Source organism: Solanum stenotomum, chromosome 4, assembly GCF_019186545.1.
Source record: "Solanum stenotomum isolate F172 chromosome 4, ASM1918654v1, whole genome shotgun sequence".
Classification (NCBI taxonomy): domain Eukaryota; kingdom Viridiplantae; phylum Streptophyta; class Magnoliopsida; order Solanales; family Solanaceae; genus Solanum; species Solanum stenotomum.
The window spans coordinates 43,108,487-43,128,970 of NC_064285.1; the positions used below are offsets into that span (position 1 = coordinate 43,108,487).

General features: G+C 32.1%; 1 protein-coding gene and 1 pseudogene across 1 annotated transcript; both read left to right on the forward strand.

The window, feature by feature from the left end:
- The first annotated feature begins 834 nt into the window (after nt 1-834).
- LOC125861512 (uncharacterized) lies at nt 835-2,698 on the forward strand. Its single transcript, XM_049541392.1, has 4 exons — nt 835-891; nt 1,889-2,011; nt 2,153-2,326; nt 2,414-2,698. The coding sequence occupies exons 1-4, from the start codon at nt 835-837 to the stop codon at nt 2,696-2,698; spliced, it is 639 nt and encodes a 212-aa protein (XP_049397349.1).
- A 16,054-nt stretch (nt 2,699-18,752) lies between these two features.
- Nucleotides 18,753-20,208, forward strand: LOC125861513 (uncharacterized; annotated as a pseudogene).
- Nucleotides 20,209-20,484: the final 276 nt, after the last annotated feature.

Sequence of the window (20,484 nt, forward strand, 5' to 3'; positions counted from 1 at the left end):
TTTCTGAAAGACTAAAGAGCTACCTTCAAAAAATAGTAAATAAGTATTGACCAAATATCCTAATACCGTAAAAAAATTCTAAAAGAACCACCTTCTACAAAGAATAAATAAGTATTGACCAAATATCCAAATATTGTGATTTTTTATCCTAAAAGAGCTAAAGTTATATATCAATCTTATCTTATCAATTTCACCCTTATCTATCTTAAAAATTACTTTCATCTTGTCAATTTAATTGTCTATATATAGTCCTCGATATTTCAATCATCAAACTACATTACTTCTCAACTATTATTCTTTAAGTTTTCTTTACTTTTTTTGTTTCCTACAGAGATTTTCTAATATTCATCGTCATATAAACATGAATTTTTCATATGAAATGAAAACTTGTCGAGATATAGTTCCTTATATGGCACCAGTTTCGACAATCTATAGTGCTCAAATGGTGGTATGTTGTCTTCTAACTATTTTTTTTCTTCTAACTGAGATTACTGAATCAGTAATTTTTTTTGTTTAAAGTTGTTTGGAAATATTGAAAAAAGGTTTATGAGATTATTATTTTTTTATTTGGGAAATAAGAGATGGCTTTTAATGTAGCACCAAAACATTAACATATTTTCTCAATTGCAGAATGATGTGACAGCCATAAAAGTACCCAAAAAATTAACTGATGAGAGGAAGAAAAGATCAATCTTTCGTAATGTTAGCTTCCGAATTCAACCTCCTAAAGACGAAGCTAACTGTTACACCATTTATAAACCACAAAAGGTTAGGACAAATCCTGCAGATGAATCAATTAGTGATCCTCACCATCTTAATCGTAACTACAAAGAGATGCTACATGAATGGGTATCTGAAAGGAGACAACGTGAAAGTGGAGCATTTGATATGGTAAATACATTTTTTATGATATATTTTTTTTATATGAATGTTGAAACTTACTACTTTCCTCAAGTATGTACACAAATGCATTATGTATAGGAAAAACTACCTAATTACACATCTTATTTTACCATAATTTTTTAAATTTCCTACCATTTGAATTTTTTTCAAAAGTCCCCTCTCAAATACATCACTCTCCTCTCGTTGATACATCCCTATCCCCCCCTCAGATACATCCTTCCCATTTCTGATACATCTCTCAGCTATGTATCTGGATGTATAGATGATGTATCCGAAAGTCCAGTGATATGTACAGATGCCCTATCCCCCCCTCCCTATCTAATATATCCCTCCCCTCTCGGATACATCCGTCACTTATGTATCCAGATGTCCAATGATGTATTCAGAATTCTATTGATGTATCCAAGATTCATAAATTTTAAGATTGTTTTGTAATTTGAAAATGAGTAGGGATATAATGTAATTAGCTCTTAATACTATGGGATTTAAGTAAATTATACTTATATATACATTCATCTATCAAGCTATATGTGTTTGTTGTTCAAAAGGAAGGTCTCAAGAATACCCCTAACATGTATGATTTTTTACTTTCTTTATGTCAAGCTGTCAAATTGGAATTTACTGAATACCAATTTTGTGAATCCTCCACTTAATTGTATTATTGTTCATTTTCTCTTCTTTTTTTCTGAAAAAAAAAGTGAAATTTTTGTTTGTGTTAGGCGATAATCAAAATTGTTTTCTTGTTTCAAATTAGTATGAGATGAAGTTGTAATTATCTACCACAATCAAGACTTATGTAGAGTTCTATGTTGTATGATTTTCATTTTAATTATTCAAAAATTGTCTGGCTTGTTCTTATCCTAAGGACCAATAAATCTCTAACAAAATGATAAATCATGAAAATTAGAGCATGTGAATATAATTACTTTCTAATGTATTAATAATTACTATACATAAACTTAACAAAAAACTTATTGGATTGTAGTATTACACTCACAAGAACAAAGGTCACAAGTATCGATCAATTGTGCAAGTAACAAATTATATATTCCAAGGTTTTGATAAGCGGAAGATGGAAGTGGATCAAGAAACTAATGAAGTAAGAGAGGTAAGCTCTAAGATTATATGTATTTTGTTGGATAATAATTGTTTTTTTGACTAAGTTATAAAAAAAAAAAGAAGCTAAAAGTACTATACATATATATATATATATATATACACACACAAAATTGTCCTTATTAAACCAAAGGTTGGGGTTATTGAGAAATGCTCCAAGAAAAGAAAAGGTGAATGTTCCATCTTGAAGAAAGAGTCTGCAACAGAGAAACAAAAAAGCAACAACTTTGGCAAGAGGGAGGTCAAAAAGTTTCTCGTTGAAGGAAGGAACAACCTCATGAATAGGGATTTCAAATATAAAAACAAGGTAAGTTTATGTTTCACTAACTATTAGACAACTTTATTATTTTTTTGTATTTTATGTATTTTTACAACATTACTTTTTAAATGAAAGGATATTGGAATGTCAGAAGAAGAATCCTCCCAAAAATCAAAAATAGATTCTTCCATCTTGGAGGGAAAGCCCGGAACAAAAGGCCAAATAAGAAAATTCACACCAAAGGAAAAATACAAGGAAGAATATTTTTTGAACAAACTAAATTGGTGTTGGCATCACAAGGTTCAACAAATTGTGTGCGGTCTAGTTGGAAATGAAGTCAGAGCTAATAATGGTGAAAACGGTGGCAGCAACGAAGGAGGGAGAGTCAGTGGAGATTATAAGCGTTTGATAATTTCTTGAAAGAAAACAGTTTGAGTTTGTTCTATCAGTAAGATTTGGATTTTCCAGAAACAAGATCTTAATTGGTATATTTTTGCTAGATTAGAGTAATTATGTTTGTTCGGATGGTTGTTACTATTGTTTCATAATGAAAAATATTGTATCATATTGCATTTTTTAAGAGAAAAATAGGTATGATATACCCTCAACTTTGTCGTTTAGAGTTGATATACTCCTCGTTATTAAAGTGGCTTATAAATACCCATACTATTATACAAATGCTCACATATACAATTTCCTCTAACAAATGTGAAAAAAAAAAGATTAATTTTCAAAAAAAAATCCATGTAGTAATATAATTGATTCTTCTCACACGTATGTTATATGACTCCTTTGATTCAATGATGATTTAAATTTATTATTTTGATGGTCAAATTTATTTTCCACTAATTTTCTTGTAAAATTAATTATAGATGCCCCAAAGTTTTTTTACAAATACAAAAACTAGATTAAAACCACATTACTTCTCAACTATTATTCTTGAGTCTTCTTTACATTATGTTTTAATTCCTTTGAGAGCATCTGAAAACATGATTGATGAGAAGAAGAAAGATCAGTCTTTCGTAATGTTAGCTTCCGAATTGAACCTTCTAAAGGTGAAGCTAATTGTTACACCATTTATAAACCAGAAAAGATTAGTACAGATCCTGCAGAAGAACCAACTAGTGATCCCTACAAACTTAACCCTAAATACCAAAAGAGGCTATATGGATGGCTAGAGAAAAGGAGACGGTGTGAAAATATAGCATTTGACATGGTAAATACAACTTTTTCTATCTTGTATTCTTTTTATCCTAATGTCAAGATTTGCTAGATTCCTGAACTACGTACACAAATGCATTATATATATTCATCTATATAGCTATATTTGTTTGTTGCTCAGTTGGAAGATCTCAAAATTACCTCCAACATGTATGACATTTTCATTTCTTTATGTCATGTACCAAATTGGGTACTAACTACCTATTGCAAATCCTCCATTTTTTATATTATCTCTTATTTTATCTTTTCTTTTTTCCAAAAAAAAAAGAATCACAACTTGGTTTTGTGTGTGATAGACGGTAAGTAAACCTATTTTCTTATTTCAGAATAGAATGAGATGAAGTTGTAACTACTAAACTACAACAATACTATCACATTCAAAACATATTTGGAATTTTTATTGAATATTTTTGGTTAGTTATTTAAAATTATATATAACTGCTATTTTATCTAAAAGACCAACGAATCTCTAACCAATGATATATCCAGAAAAATGAGAGCTAGTAATAATATTACTTTGTAATGTCTGCAGTTTGAACTTAGTAAAATCGTATATAGATGGTTTTTAACAAAATATTATAGGATTGTAGTATTACTATAATAAGAGCAAACAATATCGTTCTATTGTGAAGGTAAGAAAATATGTATTCAGAGGTTTATCCAAGCTTGAAGTAGATCAAGAAACCACTTAAGTAAAAGAGGTAAGCCTTTTCATCATTTGCAGTTTGTTGGACTACTATATCTTGTTTGACCAAGTTTCTTTTAAATAAATGATTACCTAGACTTTCCTTGCATATATGAATGAAGTGATTTTCACAAGTACGTCCTAAACTACATGACACTAACTTTTATCATCACGTCAATTAAACGCCAAGAAACTTATTTCTAAATTTTCCTTATTAATCAATAGGTTGGGGTTGTTGAAACATGCTCCATGAAAAGGAAAGAAGAATGTTCCATCTTGAAGAGGGAGTCTACAATAAAGAAACACAAAAGCAACAACTTTGACAAGAGTAAGGTGAACATTTTTCTTGTTAATACAAGGAATAACCTAATTGGTGTTGGCATAAGTCATCGCGACGTTCATGGATTCGACAACAAATTGTGGGAGGCCTTGTTGGCAACGACGGTGATGGAGCAACTGAAGGTGGATTTGTTACTAATAGTTGTGGCAGTGAAGGAAAGAGAGACCTTGGTAGGATTTGAATATTCCAACATTTGTTTTTCATATTTTATTATATTTTTAAGTAAAAATATTTGTGCCCAAAGTATTTGATGAATTTCTTGACAGCATTTACTTTGTGTTTTTTCTATCAATAAGATTGGGTTTTTGGATAGTTTTTCTATATTTGCTAAATTACATTATGTAAGATTCAATCAAACTTTGCTTATTTTAATTGTGTATGCCAAATCTAAATCTCAACAATTTCAAAAGGTGTGAGGAAAAATATATGAATTTTCTATATCAAATAGATAGATAGCAAACCTCAAATGGCAGATACTCTTATTCAATAGTCAAATTCCTTCAAATCCACATAATCAAGACATGTTGGATTGTGGCAAACATGTTGCTGACGTTTACTGACAATCATTCTCTCAAGGAAATAACAAAGTAGGCAATGTTTTGCCGGTAAATAAATAGGGTTCTTAATTATTTTCTAGTTTGTGATAAGTGAAAAAAATATTATTCAAAAAATATTTATATAAACATTCCAAATTAAAAACCTGATAATTTGGAACAATCCGATTTTTGAGTAAAACAATATGACCATTTTAGTTATTTGATACAGCGCATTGATGAATTAGTTGATGAGAAAACATTAAAAATGGTCCTTTTTGTCCTTTTACCTTAAAGAAAACCCTAAATGAATTTCTCGACTAATGAAAGGCCCAAACCAATCAAAATTTCATCTCTTAATCTAACACCCTCTTCTCTCTCAAACCCTAAGGAGATATCAAAGTAGAAGACTTCCGTTCAAGATTATTTCAATCTTTTTCAAGGTTCTTCTTCAAGGTAAGTTAGAATTCCAATCTTTCCAAATCAAATTCCTCCATACGATTATGAACCACTAATGAAAATCCAAAATCTGGCCGTAGATATTTCAAGAAAGTAATTAAAGAATCTCAAGAAAGATTTTCTGGATTGTTCTCCTTCAAGCTAGGGTTTCAAGTCTTCTAATCAAGTTCTTCTTCAAGATTCTTCAAGAACATTGTTCTTTCAGGTATGTAAGGTTATTCATAATGTTGGACTAGTCTGTCCTCACCCTCTAAATCTCAATTCAGTAAGAAATCATCACATCTAAAAGATTTAGTCTTGGTTCTTGATATTTGAATTCAGTTCTTTAACAATTGATGTGTTGATTCCTATTTTTGCATATGAATCTTATAATGTTGTTCATGCTTAGTATCACATGAACACTGTTGATTTATTAAAGTTATGTTTTCAAAGAAAATTGCATGAATGTTTCTCATATATTGATTTTGGGCTTGAAAAATACGTTCATGAGCATATGTTTTAAAAGTGTAAGTTTTGAACAGAATCCTTGAAAAGAGAACCAAATGTTTTCAATGTACTATTTGACACTCGAGAAAAAGAAACAGTATGATTGATGCTTATGAAAAGTAATTTAGTAAAGTAACTATCCCTTTCTTTGTAAAGTGTGAATTGAGCATAATTGATATTTATTACTTTGAGAGTAGTATTGAGCAAGAATTGGGTTAGAGTATTTTATAACTCAAAAGCCTCATAAAGCTACATAACCACCATAGGATAGGATAGCATTGATTCGTCGTGCGACTAATCACTGCCTCTGAGAAGGTCTAGATCCATAGTTACAGTATCATCCTATACCTCAGCAAGGTATAGGATGGCCCTTGCAACGTGCGCAAAAAGTTGTATCATTGCTAGGCTCATAGTAATAGTTTTCGGTTAGAGATACTTCTTATAAATTAAAGTATATTATTTTCATATTGTTTTTACTGCATATCTTATGGTAAAGTTTGCATGGTTTTAACTTTATTTTCATGTATTTATTCAGTTGCGTTGCTCTCAGTCATTCAGTTCATTTATTTGTCTATTCAGTCATATTACATACTTGTACATTTTATGTGCTAATGTCATTTGACTTGCATCTTATTACGATGTAGATACATGTGTTCAGGATCATCAACATGCATTTCAGTGAGATTACTTTGTACTTAAGATAGCTTAGGTGAGCCTCCTAGCATTCCATGGGACTTCACATTTATTTTCTAGTGGGTTGACTTGAGATGCCGCGGGTCTTTTACTGACATCAATCTTGAGTAATAGAGGCTTTATAAATAGTTAGAATTGATGATTCTCTCAGTATGTTCCCTTCTATTTTGAGATTATGAAAACTATTGCTTATACTTTATTAAGTATTTTCAGACATTTAATTGAGTTGAGTTTAATTTTTCATTTAAAGTTTTCTATATGCTTGATTAAATCTTCCGCTAAGTATTCAGTCAGTCCAATGGTTTAATTGAGGACCAACAATGGTTCTCGTGTATCGGCCACGTCCAGGGTGTAGGCTCGAGGCGTGACAACTAGCTCCACCACCAACGTCTCAATAATTTGTTGAATCCATGAACCTCGCAATGACCTATGCCAACACTAATTTAGGTTGTTCTTATTATAATTGTGGATTTTTTGTTTCTTTGTTGTAGACTCCGTCTTCGAGATGGAACATTCTCCTTTTCTTTTTTGGAGTGGTTTCAACAACTTTAACCTTTGGATTAACAAAGACAATTCAACAAGAATAAAGTAAATTGCGCGTTGTGCCTGGGCGGTGAGGGCTCTCAGCCACATGGATAGTTCAATATGCTCATCAGCGCCTGACCCTGAGATGTGGATCATCCAAGGCACATTAGCATGGCGTACTCCTCCTATTCGAACCGGGGTCTGAAACCAAACTCCTCCTCAGGAGGATAGATGGGGCGATTCGGGTGAGATCCAATGTAGATCCAACTTTCGATTCACTCGTGGGATCCGGGCAGTCCGGGTTAGTGTCATGTAGTTTGGAGGTTATCATGAAAATCACTTCTTGTAACAATCAGTTTGGTAGATTTATATTAAGACCCTTTTCCCTTTAATTAATTGAAACTTGGTGTAGGCTTTAAATGTTTATTATGACTTGTAAGGATGGGTAATACGTATATCGAGGAAATTAGATGTGTATTAGAAAGAAAATAGAAAACTTGAAATTTAAAATCTTAAGAATTGATCAAAGTCAACATTTGGGGTAAACGAGTTTAGAATTGAGGTTTGGAAGCCCCTACACATTCCTAGGGTGATTTATGACTTTTGTGTATAGTTTGAACATGTCCGAATGAAATCACGAGAGATTCAGGAGCTTAAGTTGAAAACTAGTAAAATTGAATATTAAGAGATCATCACAATCAAATATGTGCCTAGATACAGCAGCTTGGTATTTTTGCATTTCAACAAGTTCATAGTGCAGTTTGGTGAAATTTGCATATTTGATTTTTATCTCGATAGGTTTGTGCACTTAACCGAATAATGGTAGGCACATTATTTTTATGAACTTTGAGGTTGCAAGATTGGGTGTTGCAATTTCGAAAAGGTGATGGGGTTATGTTTGCTTCAAGGTTGTTGTTTAATTGCGTAGAGGAGAATGCTGGGCAGAGCATTGTGATCATGAGGGGTGAGGTCTGCAATTGGAAAGGGAATGGAACATGGGGTTTGTGGGGTCTGCGATAATGTAAAAATTCAACAATCTCTCTACCTTCGTAAGATAGGGGTAAGATTGTCTGCACACCATACACACCATTCTACCCAGACTCAACTTGTTAAATTTATTACACTGAATTCGTTATCATTGTTATTTTTACAAGAAAAGTCCCGAGGTAAGAATCTATCTAACTGACAATCCTATTTATATTTAACTAGGTAATGTGCATGTGCTTCACACGGTCATAAATAATTGAATTAAACTAAGGAATAATTCTCTAATAACATCTGATTATTAAAAATATTAAAGAGACAGACTCTTCGAAAAACTAATATTAAGAGTATTCTAATATGAACTAGAGCACTCTACCTTTTCACAGTAACTTTATCTCATTCCATACCTTTCTTGTAGATTTATCATTCAAACTGTTGATGTGTGACATTATATAAAAACATAAAATGATACAATTTATCCAAACATTATATTCATTAAAATAAAACAGTACCATACAATACAATACAATACATTATGAAACAATACATAAGAATCATTCAAATAGAAATTGTAATATAGCAAAAATAGAACAGTTAATATCTTGTTTCCAGGAAACCCAAATCTTACTGATAGAACAAAACTCAAAGTGATTTCTTTCAAGTAATTCATCAAAACCCCTAGGGCACAAATAGTTTTAACTAACAAAACTAATTTACTGCGTGAAAATATGAAAACCCAATGTTGGAATATTCAAACTCTATCACTATCATCTCTGCAGCCTCTCCCTCCTTTGTTGTTGCCACCGTTTGCACCATTTCTAGCTCTGTTGTTGTCGCCAACTAGACCTCCCACAACCTTGTGATACCAACACAAATTTATGTTCAAAAAATATTGTCACTTGTATTTTTTCTTTGGTGTGACTAATGTTCCTATTTGGTCCTTTGTTCGAGGCCCTCCCTCCAAGATTGAAAATTCTATTTTTCTTTTCGGGGAGGAATCTTCTGAAATTCCAACATCCTTTCATTTTAAAATTATTAATATTCTAAGACTATATAAAATATATATAAAAAAATTACGATAAAAAAGAATATAGTGCAACTACAAAATTAGTCATCAAATAGCTTATAGATAACAAGTAATTTTTGATAATTTGTTGTTAACCCATTATTAAAAACGATTGTACAATGATAAAAAAAAATTATTCTAATGATGAGATTTATCGATTTCTAATCCCTATATTTTCTATAGTAGTTTTTTTTGTAAAATAAATTTGTTGTCTAATAGCTAGCGTAACATTAACTTACCTTGTTTTTGTGTTTGACATCCCTACTCATGAGGTTGTTCATTGCTTCACCGAGAAACTTTTTGACCTCCCTCTTGCAATAGTTGTTGTTTTTCTGTTTCTTTATTGTAGACTTCCTTTTCAAGATGGAACATTCTGCCTTCCTTTTCATGGAGTGCTTTTTAATAACGCCATCCTTTAGATTGAATAAGAATAATATTAATATTTGTGCGTCTTAACATGGAAATAAAAGTTTTTGTCATATTGTTTGGATGATATTTCTCTTATGATAGTAATATTGCAATCCAACAAGTTTTTGTTAAGAACTAATTATATATATGCTCTTAGAAAGTACAAATTAAACTACACACATTACAAAGTAATAATATTACTAACTCTCATTTTTTTATTATTGGTTAGTGATTTATAGGTCCTTAATTAGGATAAAAACTAGTTATATATAAAAATTTTATACAACTATAGAAAAATATAAAATATAAAATCCAAATAAGTTTGAATGTGATTTAGTAGTTCCAGTTTGAAATAAGAAAAATAGTTTAAGTTTTGCCTAACACACAAAACAAATGTTCTAATTCTTTTTATTTTTAGGAATAAGGTAGGATAAAACAAGCGATAATATAATTAAGTTGAGGATTCATGATATAGGTAATGATTAATAAAAATCCGAATTCGAAAGCATGATATAAAGAAAAGAAAATGTCATACATACAGAGGGATCTAGGTGGGGGATCGTGAGTTAAGACGAACTAGTTATCATGATACTAGAGTTGCAAGAAAAAGAAAAAAAAAATATGTGTCATGACCGATTCCCATCGTTATAGAAAAGCCAATAGGGAAAAATTTTGGATCGGAAAATTTTTTTGTAGTAACTTGGAATTTCCCAACATAGTCCATATTTAGAAGAAATCAGAGTCATTAAAGTCTAGGAAAATCTGGTAACAATTGGGTGACCTTATTATTTATTTAAACACATGAGTAGATAGCTAAGAATTTAAGGAATCTGTACGACTTTACATAATTGAATTTGGATGAGTAGAAATCTCCAAATTGATTTTAGCGTGAACATGTATTTTCTGAGTATCATGGGATGTAGGTGATGGTTGTGATTTCGTTGTGTGATATATGTTTCTTCTTGCTTCATTATAATATGTGTACGTATGTGAATGTTACATTATTGATTACACTAATTGTAAATGAGATTGATGAATGTCATTAATCATGACTTGATTGTATGATTATGAGAATATACTTGTGATTATGGCTGTGGCTTATTGAATGGATCAGGTGTTGCTATCCAACACACCAACTTGGATCGGTTGCCACGTTTCGGCATAAACATTGGATTGGGTACCACGTTCCAGTATGCTAATAGTTTCGATTTGGGTTCCATGAGAGGATCAATGACTTGACAAAATTGTGTATATTGAGAAATGTGAAATTGTGCATTGTTCATAAATGATGTTGTTATTGTATATGTTGGTGTCTGCATGTTATTATTATGTTGCATTAGCTTATTTATGTTGCACTTAGTGGGATAGTCGCGTGATCCTAACAATACACTATGGTTGTGTATGGATACTGCACTTGATCTTTGTTTGTTGAGTACAGGGAATCTTCAGGAGGCTATTAACAAACATCACTCAGATTCTAGCACTACCGGTGGAAGGTAATGATTTTATAGTTTATTGTGATACTTCACATTCTAGTTTGAATGTTGTGTTATTGCAAGATAAGAATGTTATAGCTTATGCATCGCGACGATTGAAGGTTCATAAGAGGAATTACCCAACGCATGATTAGGAGTTGGCAGCGATATTGTTTGCTCTTAAGATCTGGCGACATTACCTGTATGGTGTCAAGTGTGAAGTGTTTACTGATCATTGTAGTTTGCAGCATATGTTCACCCAAAAGGATATGAATTTGAGACAGTGAAGGTGGATGGAGTTACTTAAAGATTATGATGTCACTAATTAAAACCATCTGGGTAAGGCTAATGTAGTGACAGATCCTTTAAGTCAAAAAATGGTGAGTATGGGTAGTTTAGCTTGCTTGAGTGTAACTAGACGACCCTTGGCTAAGGAAATTCAGACATTGCAGTTTAAGTTCATACATTTGGGAATCTCAGAGGTAGGTGGGGTGTTAGCTAGCATTGAAGTTAGGGCCACATTCATTGAGGAGTTCAAGGACAAACAATTTGAGGATAAAAAATTGAATGAGCTTAAGAAGAAGAATGTGATTGGTAAGACACAAGAGACCACTCTTGATGCGGAAGGTTTGCTCAGTTTTAAAGGAAGGATTTGTGGTCTTTGAGTTGATGACTTGATTCAAAAATTGTTGACAGAATTCCATGGTTCCTGATATTCCATTTATTCGGGTGTGACCAAGATGTACCGAGGCATTTAATTTTGCATTCGTTATTAGATCTTTTGGAAATTTTTGGGAACCTCAGTATTTAGTCATTTAAACATGCTTCCGTTTCTTTAAATATTTGGTTTCGTATTAATGGTTCTCCCACTAGAGGGTTAGTGTAGGTGCCAATCACGATGGACTGGGTCATGAAAATATGGAAACTCTAGATCATGTGAAAATGAGAGTGTCACTCACTTGAAGGACAAGAATTATGAATTTCAATGCTCACGTGGCCTAGTGACTCTTTCACTCTTGCTCAATGATCCAAAATGAAAGCATGATACAAAGTTGGATAAGAGATTCAAGTATTCAAAGTGGAGAGATCAGGTGAAACACTTGATGCTCTTTTGCATTTCCTATGCTCTTTAGAGTAAAATTGATCTTATGTTGGGAGACGGTTCATTTCCTCAAAGTTGAAACACAAACGGTAATGTACCTAGCATTGCGTCACGACGTTAAATTGTGAGCTTGATGAGAGACACCCAATTGGTATGAATGCTTAGTGACTTGTATGGGGCCTCTCGGGGTATGATGTTCCATGTTATGCCTAGGGGGATACCTTGGGTTGTGACACATTGCAATATAGCAAAGATAGAACAATTAAGATCCTCATAGAGAAAAACTCAAAGTGACTTCTTTCAAGAAATTCATCAAACATTTAGGGCATATATAGTTTCTACTAACAAAACTAAATTATTGTCTGAAAACATGGAAAACCAATGTTGGGATATTTAAATTCTACCATTATAATCTCTGCGCCCTCTCCCTCCTTCGTTGCTGCCACCGTTTGCACCATTACTAGCTTTGTAATTGTCGCCAACTAGACCTCCCACAATTTCTTGAATCTTGTGATGCCAACACAAATTTATGTTGTTCAGAAAATAATCTCACTTGTATTTTTTCTTTGGTGTGAATAATATTCCTATTTGGTCCTTTGTTCCAGGCCCTCCCTCCAAGATTGAAAATTCAATTTTTCTTTTCGAGGAGGAATCTTCTGAAATTCCAACATCCTTTCATTTTAAAATTATTAATACTACAAGAATACATAAAATATATATACAAAAATTACGATAAAAAACATATAGTGCAACTTCAAAATTAGTCGTCAAATCGCTTATTGCTAACAAGTATTTTTGATAACTTGTTATTAATCCGTTAGTAAATAAGATTGTACAATGATGAAAAAATTTATTCTAATGATGAGATTTATCGATTTCTAATTTCGATATTTTCTATAGTAGTTTTTTTGTAAAATAAAATTGTTGTCTAATAGCTAGCGTAACATTAACTTACCTTGTTTTTGTGTTTGACATCCCTATTCATGAGGTTGTTCATTGTTTCACCGAGTAACGTTTTGACCTCCCTCTTGCAGTAGTTATTGTTTTTCTGTTTCTTTGTTGTAGACTTCCATTTCAAGATGGAACATTCTGCCTTTCTTTACATGGAGTGCTTTTTAATAACACCAACCTTTAGATTAAATAAGAATAATATTAATATTTGTGTGTCTTAACACGACAATAAAAGTTTTTGTCATATAGTTAGGACGATATTTCTCTTATGATAGTAATACTGCAATCCAGCAAGTTTTTGTTAAGAACTAATTTTATATATGCTTTTAGAAAGTACAAATTAAGCTACGCACATTACTAAGCAATTATATTACTAACTCTCATTTTTATTTATTTATCATTGGTTAGATATTCATTGGTCCTTAATTAGGATTAAAACTAGTTATATATAAAATTCTATACAACCAAAGAAAAATATAAAATATAAAATCCAAATAAGTTTGAATGTGATTTAGTAGTTCCAGTTTGAAATAAGAAAAATAGTTTAATTTTTGCCTAACATGCACAAAACAAATGTTCTGATTCATTTTATTTTCAGGAATAAGGTAAGATAAAACAAGCAATAGTATAATTAATTGGAGGATTCACGATATAGGTAGTGATCAATAAAAATCTGAATTCAGATGAATGATATAAATAAAAGAAAATGTCATACATACATAGGGGAGCTAGGTGGGGGGTTCGTGGGTTTAGACGAACTCATTAGCATGATACTAGAGTTGCAAATAAAAGAAAAAAATATATATATGTGTAACGACCGATTCCCGTCATTATAGAAAAGCCAACAGGGAAAATTTTTGGTTCGAAATATATTTTTGTAGTAAGTTGGAATTTCCCAACCTAGTCTAGATTTGGACAAAATCGGTGACATTAAATTCTAGGGAAATCTGGTAACAATTGGGTGACCTAATTATGAATTTGATCACATGAGTAGATAGCTAAGAATTTAAGGAACCTGTACAACTTTACGAAATTGAATTCAGGTGAGTAGAACTCATGAAATTGATCTTAGTGTGAACGGGTATTTTCTGAGTGTCATGGGATGAAGGTGATGGTTGTCATTTCATGTTTTGTGATGTATGTTTGTTCTTGCTTCATTATAATATGTGTATGTATGCAAATGTTGCATTATTGATCACACTAATTGTAAATGAGATTAATGAATGCCATGAATCATGACTTGATTGTACGATTATGAGAATATACTTGTGATTGAGGTTGTGGCTTATTGAATGGATCGGGTGTTGCGTTCCAACACACTAACTTGGATAGGTTGCCACATTCCGCCATAAACATGGGATCGGTTGCCACATTCCGGCATAAACATTTGATCGGGTACCACGTTTCAGTATGCTAATAGTTTGGGTTTGGGTTCCAAGAGAGGTTCAATGACTTGACAAAATTTTGTATCTTGAGAAATGTGAAATTGTACATTGTTCGTAAATGATGTTGATATTGTATATGTTCGGTGTCTGTATGTTATTATTATGTTGCATTTACCTATATATGTTGCACTTAGTGGGATAGCCAGGTGATCCTACCAGTACACTGTGGTTGTGTACTGATACTGCATTTGTTCTTTGTTTGTTGAGTACAGGGCATCTTCAGGCGGCTATTGATAGACCTCGCTTAGAGGATCAGTGATCATTCGAATTCAAGGGTGAGCCAGTTCTTCGGGGCTGCCATGAGTTCTCTTTTCTGTCGATGTCTACATTTCGGACTTAGACTAGTACTTTAGTTAGTCTTATGTTTAGTTTGGGGTTATACCCCTTCTTGTTTAGACTTGTGGTTGAACTTTTGATGTTTTTATACATTGACTTTCAAGTTCTAGGAATTTAATTCCACAATTCATTGCTAGATCTTTTGGAAGTCTATGGGAATTTTAGTATTTAGTCATTTAAACCTGCTTCCGTATCTTTAAATGCTTGGTTTCGTGTTAATTAGTTAGTATTAATTGTTCTTCCACCGGAGGGTTAGTGTGGGTGCCAATCAATACGGTCTAGGTCGTGACAAAGTTTGTATCAGAGACTAGGTTTGTTGATCTCAATGTATCAAAACGAGTCTAGTAGAGTCTTGCGGAACGGTACGGAGACGTCTGTACTTTTCTTCGAGAGGCTATAGGACTTTGGGAAATCTCTCTGTTTCCCTTGTCTCCCTTAGTGCTAAAGCTTGATTCCAATTGGTATCTGCCAATTCGAATTGATATCTAACCTCTTTCACTCTTCTGTTCGTAGATGGTCAACACTAGATTCAGCGGCGTCAGGCTCGTAGCTCCCGTCAATGCTCTAGATGAGGAATCTGCAGCGAGAGGTTGCGGTCGAGGCAGGTGTTGAGGAAAAGTTAGGGGTAGAGGCCAAGGAAGAGGCGCCTACTAGGTATGGATCACTGGTTGAAAATGCTCACAAAAAGGAGGCCCCTCCTGCACACCATGAAAACGTAGAGGAGAATATTGAGGTTCAGGATTATGAGAATGTAGGACAAGAGGAAGAGGTGCATGCTGAGACTACAACTATCCCTCTCATAAAACCAATGTTAGCTCAACAGATCATGTCATTCTTGAAAGGATTGGTTGGTCCTGGACTGCTTCCCCTTGTTCAAGCAACTCAAGCTCCAGCCAATCCCCCTATTGCTACAACTGTCTCCTAAGGTGGGTGGGAATGTAGGTAATGACGCTTTCTTCCGTTCTTTAAGATCCTGATAGAGCAAAGCTCAAAGTGATTTCTTTCAAGAAATTCATCAAACACTTAGGGCACAAATAGTTTTTACTAACAAAACTAAATTATTATTTGAAAACATGGAAAACCAATGTTGGGATATTCAAATTCTACCACTATCATCTCAACGCCGCTCTCCCTCCTTCGTTGCTACCACCATTTGCACCATTACTAGCTCTGTCATCGTCGCCAACTAGACCTCCAACAATTAGTTGAACCTTGAGATGCCAACACCAATTGAGGTTGTTCAAAAAATATTCTCACTTGTATTTGTCCTTTGCTGTGAATAGTAATATTATTTGGTCCTTTATTCCAGTCTCTATCTCCAAGATTGAAAATCCTATTATTCTTTTCGGAGAGGAATCTTCTTTGGACATTCTAACATCCTTTCATTTAAAATAATTAATATTGTAAGAATACATAATATATATATATATATATATATATATATAAATTACAACCAAAAAAATAGTGCAACTAAAAAATTAGTCGCCAAATAGCTTATGGCTAACAAGTATTTTTTGATAATTTGATGTTAATATGGTTATTAAATAAGATTATATAATGATAACTTTTTTTATTCTAATCATGAGATTTATCAATTTCTAATTCCTATATTTCCTATAGTGGTTTTTTTTGTTAAAAAAATTGTTGTCTAATAGCTAGCGTAACATTAACTTACCTTATTTTTGTGTTTGACATCCCTAATCACGAGGTTGTTCATTGCTTTACCGAGAAACTTTTTGACCTCACTCTTGCCTTGGTTGTTGCTTTTTTGTTTCTTTGTTGCAGACTTCCGTTAAAAGATGGAACATTAAACTTTTCTTTTCATGGAGTGCTTTTTAATAACCCCAACATTTGGATTAATAAGAATAATGTAAATGTCTTTGTGTCTTAACATGACAATAAACTTTAGTGTCATATAGTTAGGAGTTTGTCATGGAAATCATTTCTTGCAGAAATACAAGGTAAGACTTAGTAAATATTTCTTACACACGTATATATATGTGCGCAAGAAACTTAGTCAAACAAGATATAGTAGTCCAGCAAAATGCAAATAATGTAAGAGCTTACTTCTTTTACTTCAGTGGTTTCTTGATCAACTTCAAACTTTGAGAAACCCTTGAATACATATTTTCTTACCTCTAAAATAGAACGATATTTTTTGCTCGTATGATAGTAATACTGCAATCCAACAAATATTTTTGTTAAGAACTAACTATATATATGATTTTACAAAGTACAAATTGCACACATTATAAAGTAATTATATTACTAGCTCTCATTTTCTTGATATATCATTGGTGAGAGATTCACTGGTCCTTAATAATGATAAAAACTAGTTATATATAAAAATTTAAACAACTAAAGAAAAATACACTATATAAAATCCGAATAAGTTTGAATGTGATAGTATAGTTGTAGTTTAGTAGACCAATTTGAAATATGAAAATAAAGTTTAATTATCGTCTAACACAAACAAAAAATATGTTGTGATTCTTTTTTCTTTCTGTTTTTTAGGAAAAAGAAAAGATAAAACAAGCAATAATATAATTAAGTGGAGGATTCACGATATTGGTGGTGATCAATAAATCCAAAAAATTGTATTTACCATGTCAAATCCTCTGCATCCATTTTCATGTTGTCTTTTTTCAGCTACCCATCCATGTAGCATCTCCTTGTATTTACGGTTAAGACGATCACAAATTGGTTCTTTGCAGGATTTGTACTAACCGCTTGTGGATTATAAATGGTGTAATAGTTAACTTCACTTTTAGAAGGTTCAATTCGGAAGCTAACATTACGAAAGACTGATCTTTTCTTCTTCTCATGATCAATCATGTTTTCACAAAGATATTTCTTTTGGAAAAACATAATATGATGGGAATATAAATATCAAACGGTTATCTTGAAAGGAAATATCTTTTGAAAGAACTCAATTTCTTCTAATTTTGAAGAATTGTATAGTTCAAATATGACATTTATATCTTCTCATAAGCAAGAAAGTTCAAAATGTAGCCTAAGTAATTTTTATTTTGCTAAAATCTCCCCCCCTCCCTCCAAACCCCCACTTCTAAATTTTTTTAAATATTTGTTAGTTAAAACATTTGTGTTCAATCGCTTTTAAATATGTGACACCACACATTTTATCAGACTCAGTAAAATAAAATGTCACATAAGCATAGTCAAATCAATATAAGTAGAAGGATCTCCTCGACTAATCCACCTTCAACAAACAATAAATAAGTATTGACCAAATGTCCAAAATTCGTTAATTTTTTCCTAAAAGAGCCACCTTCTACAAATAATATATAAGTGCTGACCAAAAATCCAAATATTGTAATTTTTTCCCCAAAAGAGTCACCTTCTACAAATAATAAATAATTATTGACCAAATATGCAAATATCGTAATCTTTTTTCTAAAGGCAATCATATCTTATTAATTTCATCCTTATCTATTTTCAAAATTACTTTCCATCTTCTCAATTTAATTATCTATATATAGTCCTTGATATTTCAAGCCTCAAAGCACATTACTTCTCAACTATTATTCTTGAGTTTTCTTTACTTTTTTGTTTCTTATAATTCCTTTGAGAGTATCCGAAAACATGATTGATCATGAGAAGAAAGATCAGTCTTTCGTAACATTATCTTCCAAATTGAACCTTTTAAAGGTGAAGCTAACGGTTACACCATTTATAATCCACAAGTGGTTAGTACTAATCCTAGAAGAACCAATTTGTGATCGTCTTAATTGTAAATACAATGAGATGCTACATGGATGGGTAATTGAAAAGAGACAACATGAAAATGGATCCGGAGCATTTGACATAGTAAATACATTTTTTTGATTTATTTATCACTATCAATATCGTGAATCGTCCACTTAATTATATTATTGCTTGTTTTATCTCTTCTTTTTCCTGAAAAAAGGAAATGAAAGAAGAATCACAACATCTGTTTTGTGCATGTTAGGCGATAATTAAACTTTATTTTCTTATTTCAAACTGGACTAGTAAAATACCACTATATTATCACATTTAAACTTAGTGGATTTATATTGTATATTTTTCTTTAGTTGTTTAAAATTTTGTGTATAACTAGTTTTTATCCTTATTAAGGACCAATGAATCTCTAACCAATGATATATCAAGAAAATGAGAGCTAGTAATATAATTACATTGTAATGTGTGTAGTTTGTACTTTGTAAAATCAAATATATAGTTAGTTCTTAACATTCTTTGTTGGATAGCAGTATTACTATCATAAGAGAAAACAATATCGTTCTATTGTGGAGATAAGAAAATATGTGTTCATGGGTTTATCAAAGCTTGAAGTTGATCCAGAAGCCACTGAAGCAAAAGAGGTAAGCTCTTACATTGCATTTCTGCAAGAAGTGATTTCGATGACGACCTCCTAACTATATGACACTAACTTTTATTGTCATGTTAAGACGCAAAGACATTTACATCATTCTTATTAAAAATATTATTCATCCAAAGGTTGGGGCTATTAAAAAGCACTCCATGAAAAGAAAAGCTGAAGATTCTATCTTGAAAAGGAAGTCTGAAACAAAGAAACAGAAAAGCAACAACCATGGCAAGAGGGAGGTTGAAAAGTTTCTTGGTGAAGCAATGAACAACCTTATGAATAGGTATGTGAAACACAAAAACAAGGTAAGTTAATATTACGCTAGCTATTAGACAATGGTTTTTTATACAAAAAAACAACTATAGAAAATATAAAAATTATAAATTGATAAATCTCATCATAGAAAAAGTTATCATTATAATTTTATTTAATAACAGATTAACAACAAATTATCAAAATATAGTGTTAGCTATATGCTATTTGGCGACTAATTTTATAGTTGCACTATATTTTGTTGGTCTTAATTTTTAATACATATTTTATGTATTCTTATAACGTTAAGAATGCTAAAATGAAAGTTGGAATGTCAGAAGAAGACTCCTCCTCAAAAAGAAAATAAAATTGTTAATCTTGGAGGGAGAGCTTGGAACAAAGGAGCAAGTAAGAATATTATTCACACCAAAGGAAAAATACAAGCGAGAATATTTTCTGAACAACGTAAATTGGTGTTGGCATCACAAGGTTCAATTAATTGTGGGAGGTCTAGGTGGTGACGACAACGAAGCTAGTAATGGTGCAAATGGTGGCAGCAACGGAGGAGGGAGATGCCACAGAGATGATAGTGGTAGAATTTGAATATCCCAAACATTGATTTTCCATGTTGGTGGTGGAGCTAGTAATGGTGAATTTGGTGATGTCATGGGATATGACGAGGGTCATGGATCTGGTGCAAACAGTGGTGGCAACGAAAGGAGGGAGAGGACTTGGTAGAATTTGAATATCCCAACATTTGTTTTTCATATTTTATTAGATTTTTAGTATTTGTGCCCCAAGTAGTTGATGAATTTCTTGAAAGAATTTACTTTGTATTTTTTTTCTATCAATAAGATTGGATTTTTTTTAATATAGGGG